The sequence below is a fragment of the Petromyzon marinus genome, chromosome 3, assembly GCF_048934315.1.
Source record: "Petromyzon marinus isolate PM22_M1 ecotype Great Lakes invasive population chromosome 3, UKy_Petmar_22M1.pri1.0, whole genome shotgun sequence".
Taxonomy (NCBI): domain Eukaryota; kingdom Metazoa; phylum Chordata; class Hyperoartia; order Petromyzontiformes; family Petromyzontidae; genus Petromyzon; species Petromyzon marinus.
The window spans coordinates 25,327,198-25,334,611 of record NC_133669.1 but is presented as its reverse complement, the minus strand read 5'-3'; the positions used below and the strand labels follow the sequence as shown (position 1 = coordinate 25,334,611).

The 7,414-nt window shown below is 48.3% G+C and overlaps 1 protein-coding gene across 2 annotated transcripts; it reads right to left on the bottom strand.

The window, feature by feature from the left end:
* Positions 1–2,181: 2,181 nt before the first annotated feature.
* MRPS34 (mitochondrial ribosomal protein S34) lies at positions 2,182–6,730 on the bottom strand. Of its 2 annotated transcripts, none has more exons than XM_076053449.1 (3): positions 5,121–6,730; positions 4,233–4,343; positions 2,182–2,771 (listed from the first exon to the last, which is right to left on the bottom strand). In XM_076053449.1, exons 1-3 carry the CDS (start codon positions 5,748–5,750, stop codon positions 2,538–2,540), a joined length of 975 nt encoding a protein of 324 aa, XP_075909564.1. In that variant the 5' UTR covers positions 5,751–6,730; the 3' UTR covers positions 2,182–2,537. The 2 variants fall into 2 exon arrangements, with proteins under 2 accessions (XP_075909564.1, XP_075909570.1); XM_076053455.1 differs by having other exon boundaries at positions 4,301–4,343; positions 5,121–6,669.
* Between the last annotated feature and the right edge of the window lie 684 nt (positions 6,731–7,414).

The window sequence follows — 7,414 nt, the reverse complement described above, 5'->3', positions numbered from 1 at the left end:
GGGGGGGGGCAAACTCTAAAATAACAGCGTAATATAACTAGTGGCATTGAGCCCCACAAAAATGTTGATGATATAAAGCGCGTTGTCAATGTACTGCTAGATAAAGGCCTCCTCATGCCGTGTTGGGGTTGTGTGATCATACTTCACCATGCTGGTAAGCGGGGATTGAAGGTCGGGGAGGAACCCAGGACCGGTTCAGATACTTCACTCACCACCGACGTTAGCCGTGGCTGAGAAACGAACACAGATCACCGGGTTTGTGGCGCAGTGCACTAATCACTGCGCCACTGCTCCCTCTTTCATGCCTTCAATGAATGGGAAAAAAAGTCACGTCAACTTCCAATGTTATTTTATTGTTCCATGTACGCAATTTTTAACAAATACTAAACAGAAACAGGCGCAAAATTGCACCTTCAAATTTAACCCTTAAGGGACGAAGAACCAGGGCTATAGGGGTTACTCTAACCCTGACTAATTAATCTTTTTTTACTCCAGAAATGTATTTTAAATGCTAAGTGAAGTTGATACTTCCAGAAATGTTTATTATCCCATGCACCAGTCTATCTGGGGAATGGCTTGAAAGTTAGGTTTTAAAACTCTTGATAGCCAAAATACAGTATACGACATCTAAATGATATTTCATTTCAGGATGTATTTTTATATCACGCAAATAATATTATGTTAAGCAAAATATCATAACTCGCACATTTTGTCCTGAGTCTCTTGATTCCCATGTTTGGCATTCCCAGTAAACATGCTGTCTGCACATCGTCTGAACAAATTCGAGAATAGGATGCGACAAAATAAACTGTTACAGCATTGAAAGATTTTGGGCAGCTTTTTCCATGTTTATTTCAATAAGGCTGCTATTATTTCGGTGGGAGGGTGGTGCAGCAGTAACACTTGTGCCGCACGGCAAGGGCCTACAATAAACTCCTGCCTCCGTTGCCTTTGTGTGGAGTATGTATGTTCTCCCGTGTTCTGCACGGGCTTCCTCTTGGTGCTCGGGTTTCCCCCTAGAGCTAAACAAATATCAACGTAACCGGCATTTGCCAAACATCCCAATGGAAACAAATTTCCTGCCAATTACTCATTCGGACTTACACATTGCAACATCGCCCCGTGCAAGATTTGGCACGAAGATCTTTAAAGATATTCTTGAGACTCGGCGAAGTTTCCTGGTTAAACAAGTGTAACAATAAAACACTTTCAAAGTGCCTGATCAGAAGTCAGATCAGTGATTAACGTTAAGTTTTCCTTCTTCCCCAAATTTATGTCGAGGAGGAGGTATCAGCACATGCAGTCAACGCACAGTGCAGACATAAGATCATGATTATCTGCCCATATGAGCAGTGAAGCAGTGCTCATGTTTACAGTCAGGGGTGGAGACTCCACATTCCAATGGTAGAGGTACATCTCTCCATGACAACCACTGTTGACTTCCCCACAAAGTGGTACTAATTTTATTGACCCCAGAGGTATGATGGGCTGAGTCAACCTCCAACCAGGATGTGAACTCGCAACTCTCTGTATGCGAGCCAATCACTCTCCCGCTGGGCCACTTACACTTTTAAGATGCATCTGCTTAAAACTCAGAATATAAAATAGTTTTGAGCTGTAATATAAAGCCACATTGATATGTTCACCTACGATGATCGTTGTATACAACTGCAGTTAATGCTAATGGATGACATTCATTTCTCGTATCAATCTTCAACTGGACTCGGCAACTTGCAGTCAACACTTGGTTCATTGACACGTGACTTGTGCCTTGAGCGCGACCATTCGGGGAATAAGTACAGCTCACAGAGAGAGGGTGGACATTCCAATAAACTCAACATTTAAACACTGTTAACCGTACAACTTACCCATATGAACTTGGAAGGTATTGAATAGTCGATAGATGTTAGCCTTTTAAACAGACCAATACGAAACTACATATAAAGCAACCATGTCTGGCTTACGTAAAAAATTGCATCCCTAAATAAGCTAAATAAAAAATAAAAAGGTGCTTTTTTAGAGCATTAAGGAATGAAAACGACTAAACACAGTACCAGACACATCAATGAAACAGGCAAACACTACCACCTACTGGCAAATTCTATCACATCATCACTCAGGCTGACCACACATGCCGACGTGTGAGATCAGCTAATGAACACAATCACATTAAGACATCAATTTCTCGGTTACTATTTATTCAAGTGTAAAGTATATTACATAGGTGCAACATGCCCCTGTTTTGAACAATTCCAAGCACGTACATGTAAGCACACATTTATTACTGTTATACCAGAAGGCTCAGGAACATTGACGTTTGTTCATTCAAAAATATTACACCAGACTATATTCCAGATCAGAGGACATCCAGTACATACGTTTAACCAGAGGGCTCGTGGCAATCACAAAGATTCAGGGAAGACCATGACGTTGATGAACTGAAAAATGCCCACACATTTGACGACGCACCTCGCCTACCTACAGGCATCTGCCTTTCAACCTGGCCTCCCTCTGCTGCTGCAGCTGCTTGCCGAGCGTCACCAAACCGAGATCGAGCATCGGCTCGCTCTGCTCGCGACCCTCCTTGGCAGCGCGCGCGAGGACCATGGCTCGCAGCAGCGGCGGGAAGGGGACCAGCCGGGGGCCCGCGTCCTCCTCCTGGGGGGCCGGGACGCATCTCGCCATGAAGGCCGCCTCCTCGTGCCGCGGGATGAGCCGCCAGTCGTGGTACATGGCCTGGTCGATCTCGCGGGCCTTGTCCTCAGTCTTGCCTGCAGGATGAAAGCACCGGCACCCGGGTAATTTTACAGCATACACGCGTAGAGAACACATAACACACACGCATAGAGAACACATCACACACGCGTAGAGAACACATAACACACACGCGTAGAGAACACATAACACACACGCACGGAGAACACATCACACACAAACGTATAGAGAACACATCACACAGAGAGAATACATCACACACGCATAGAGAACACATCACACACGCGTAGAGAACACATAACACACACATAGAAAACACATGACACATGCACAGAGAACACATCACACACACACAGAGAACACATCACACACACACATAGAGAACACAACACACACACATAGAGAACACATCACACACACACACAGAGAACACATCACACACACACAGAGAACACATCACACACACACAGAGAACACATCACACACACACATAGAGAACACATCACACACACACATAGAGAACACATCACACACACACAGAGAACACATCACACACACATGCATAGAGAACACATCACACACACACATAGAGAACACATCACACCCACACATAGAGAACACATCACACACACACATGCATAGAGAACACATCACACACACGCATAGAGAAGACATCACACACATAGAGAACACATCACACACACACATAGAGAACACATCACACACACATAGAGAACACATCACACATGCATAGAGAACACATCACACACACACGCAAAGAAAACACATCACATACACACACGCACAGCGAACACATCACGCACAGCGAACACATCACACACAGAGAACACATCACACACACACACATGCACAGAGAACACATCACATACATACACGCACAGAGAACACAACATACACAGAGAACACATCATACAGAGAGAACACATCATACAGACAGAACACATAATGGACGTCTCGGGTGGAGAACCTTTTCCTCACCGAGGGCCAAATATGACTTTCAAAATATCCCAAATTACCCTCTGACGGGTAAGCACTCATTGACACACACCTCGCTTGGGTCACCACAAAAGTCCCCTTGCAGTAAGAGAAGCGACTTGATGTACTAAGAATAGAAACAAAGCATCGACAGATCGAACATGCCCCCCCCCCTCTCTAGTACCTAACCAGTAAGGACAGAATGCTTGCTTTGACGGGTAAATATTGCGGACGGTTTTTAAATAGTCGGCTTCATGTGGACCGTGGACCGAGAGAAATCAAGTGACAGGTCTGCATGCAATATCATCCGGAACGCGCCCCATCTCTGCAAAACTCTGAGGCTAAGCAAGATTGAGTCTGGAAAGTGTTTTTTTTTCTTCCATTTTTTGGCGACCACCATGCAATGAATGAATCGACCGTCGGGGGCAATACTTGCAACAAACCCATAGTTGTCCTGCACTATGCTCCAAGTCCATCCTCCCCCGCCTTCACCGACTGAGGTATGGCCAAATAACCATTACCCAGAAGCAGATGAACAACACTGGCTGGGCGCGTGTGTAGATTTGTGCAACGGCACTGCACACCTCACCCTGGAAGGTGAGGACGCCCCACGCTTTCCCATGATCCATATCCTGCACAGAAACACGCGACACGTGCATCTCATCCGACACGTGCATGCGTGCTACGCGTGCTACGCGTGCATATACATGACACACACCTCCGATTAGCACGATTGGTTACGTACAGTGGGAAAAGTGCAACAAATTATATCCACTACTCTATGCGGAACGGTGTGTTAAGATTGTATTCGGTGCATGACACGTAGGCACACACAGATGTGCGTGGCACGTGGGCACGCATACAGTCCGTGTGGCACGCATACAGTCTGTGTGGCACGCATGCAGTCTGTGTGGCACGCATGCAGTCTGTGTGGCACGCATGCAGTCTGTGTGGCACGCATACAGTCTGTGTGGCACGCACGCAGACAGTCCGTGTGGCACGCATGCAGTCTGTGTGGCACGCATACAGCCTGTGTGGCACGCATGCAGTCTGTGTGGCACGCATACAGTCTGTGTGGCACGCATACAGTCCGTGTGGCACGCATACAGCCTGTGTGGCACGCATGCAGTCTGTGTGGCACGCATACAGTCCGCGTGGCACGCATACAGTCCGCGTGGCACGCATGCAGTCCGCGTGGCACGCATACAGTCCGCGTGGCACGCATACAGTCCGTGTGGCACGCATACAGTCTGTGTGGCACGCATGCAGTCCGCGTGGCACGCATACAGTCCGCGTGGCACGCATACAGTCTGCGTGGCACGCATGCAGTCCGTGTGGCACGCGCGCAGCGTGGTGTGGCACGCGGGACAGTGCGGGCAGCGTGCGTGCGTGCGTGCGAGGCGGCTCACGCTGGCCGTGTAGTCGAGGCGCACCGCCGTCACGCGCCAGCAGCACGCGGCGCCGTCGCCGTGGAGCGCCTCCCACGAGGCGCGCGTGACGAGCCGGCCGACGCCCGCGCGCCGCGCCGCGCCCAGCAGCGCGGGCAGCCGCGCCTCGCGCGCCGCGTCCGCCCAGGCGCGCGCCGGGAGCCGCCGCCCCGTGTGAGGCCGCCGCATGGTGGAGGCGTCGAGCGCGTGGCGGACGCTGTCGGGCTGCCGCCGCGACACGGCCCACACCTCGCGCACGCGCTTGGCGAGCTCGGCGATCCAGCGCACGCGCCTCTTGGACATCCTGCTGTTGTTGTTGTCGTAGTCTCTAATCCGTTGGTGGTGTAGACTAGGCGTGGTGGTGTAGTTGCTAAGCGTGGTGGTGTTGTTGTTGTAACTCTCTCTCTCTCTCTCCCCCTTGGCTCTTCGCTCGCTCACCTCCGTCCCCAACCCGGCTCGGGTCGCACGTGTCGAGTCGCGCGTCGCCGCGCGTCCAATGGTGCCCCGGAAGTCAGAGCGGCCATATTGCCACGGGGTGGGGAGGGGTCGGCGTGGCCGCCGAGTTGACGTCGTCCCGCGTGCCTCGAGTTGCGCCGGGCAGCTGCGGCGCATCCATTGAGTTGGGCACCTCCCCTTAGAAAGATGGCCGACGGCGTGCTTCGTCTTAACAATGACGCAGGATTACGATGCCGTGACCTTGGCTCCCGGATAGGTCATTCATATTCACGAGTGGTGATGAATATTCACCAGTGGGCCCCCATCGCCACAATTACTGGCCGCAACGTCGCACTCAAATTCTCCCAACTGCACCGGCGTTTGCTGCGCCGGTCACGAATTTGCACGTTCTGTTTACGTGAAAAACCTTACTAATTTGTGGCGGGTTTAACAACGCATTTATATATATATTAACGCGAACTAACCCAAAACACCTCGATTGTTATGTATTCTATTGGTCGCGAAAGCTTACGTGTTCAATTCACGAGGGGCTTGGCCATTTGCAGAGCCACTTGGGATATAAACAATGCTACATTCACCACTGGTTAGCACTATTCTCATCATCAGCCAGGGTCTATCCACTGCTGCATGAGGGCCTCCTCCCCCGCCACCTCTCACGATGTTCTGTTTGCATGTAGAATACAAGAATTTTCAATTTCATTTCTACACACGATTTCATGAATGAGCCCCGTTGAGAAATATTCTTATGGCACTGATGAATGGTTGCAACGCTGCATAGAAACTCGTCCAGCAACACAGCAGTTCGTTTGCACGGATGGTGGCGATGATGATGATGGATTCTAAAGTAATTTGTCCGATGCAACTCTCGTCACAGGAGACGTATTCTATTAAAAATTAATATTTCCTGCATGAATAGATGTCTTCTGTAACGCGGTTATTTTTGCTCCAATTTCAATTTGGTTGTCTTTGCTCGAATGTATATTTTCCTGTTTTTGCCATGATATCGATTTGATTATTTTCGCTCCAATTTATATTTCCTTGTAATTTCTCCGGCTTATATCCAGTAAACACGCAAAGTTGGCCCAACGTATTGTTTTTATGTAATTGGCTTTGCGATTTTGGTGACCCAGAATAATTTACGAAACGAGACCGTCCTGGGCTCTGGAGTAACCTTGACGCCAGGTGGCAGCATAGCCTTGCTTATCCGTGCCCCACAGCTTACACGCACTCGATTATATTTTTTATTTCGCAGCTTTCATGCCAGATTTAGAGGTTTTTGACTCTACATTTCCTTTAAAAAAGGAAGTGTTCCCAGATCTATGCTCAAAAACACATTTGTTGGTAATACTTTTGGAGGAAAGGATTGTATTTCAATTAATATTTGTTTTACATGATTTAGCATTTCAATTTCTGAGCTCATTTGGAAAATAATGGTTTCAGCAGATTAGCTGTACAAAATATACGAGTCACCAGAATACTCTTCCTATCCGCGTGCTTATTATCCACTATTCATATTATCCACGTCCTAGAATCGATACGTGGAGTATCATATCCATGCATCGAATCTGTCTGTGGATCGTGCTTGCCACAAGTATCACCAAATTCATCCTGTTTCCCACGGATATGCGCACGGACAACGGCAGGTGATTTTTGGAGAAACAAAACCGCAGCGAATAGGATCGACGAATAGTGCTCTTCACATTACCATGCAGTTAACCTGTGCAGGCTTCATTGAAACGCTTCACAGTTGACCTTTCATGGAGGTTTTTTTATGAATTGATAGCCACAATAAACGTAACAATTCAAATAATGAATGTATT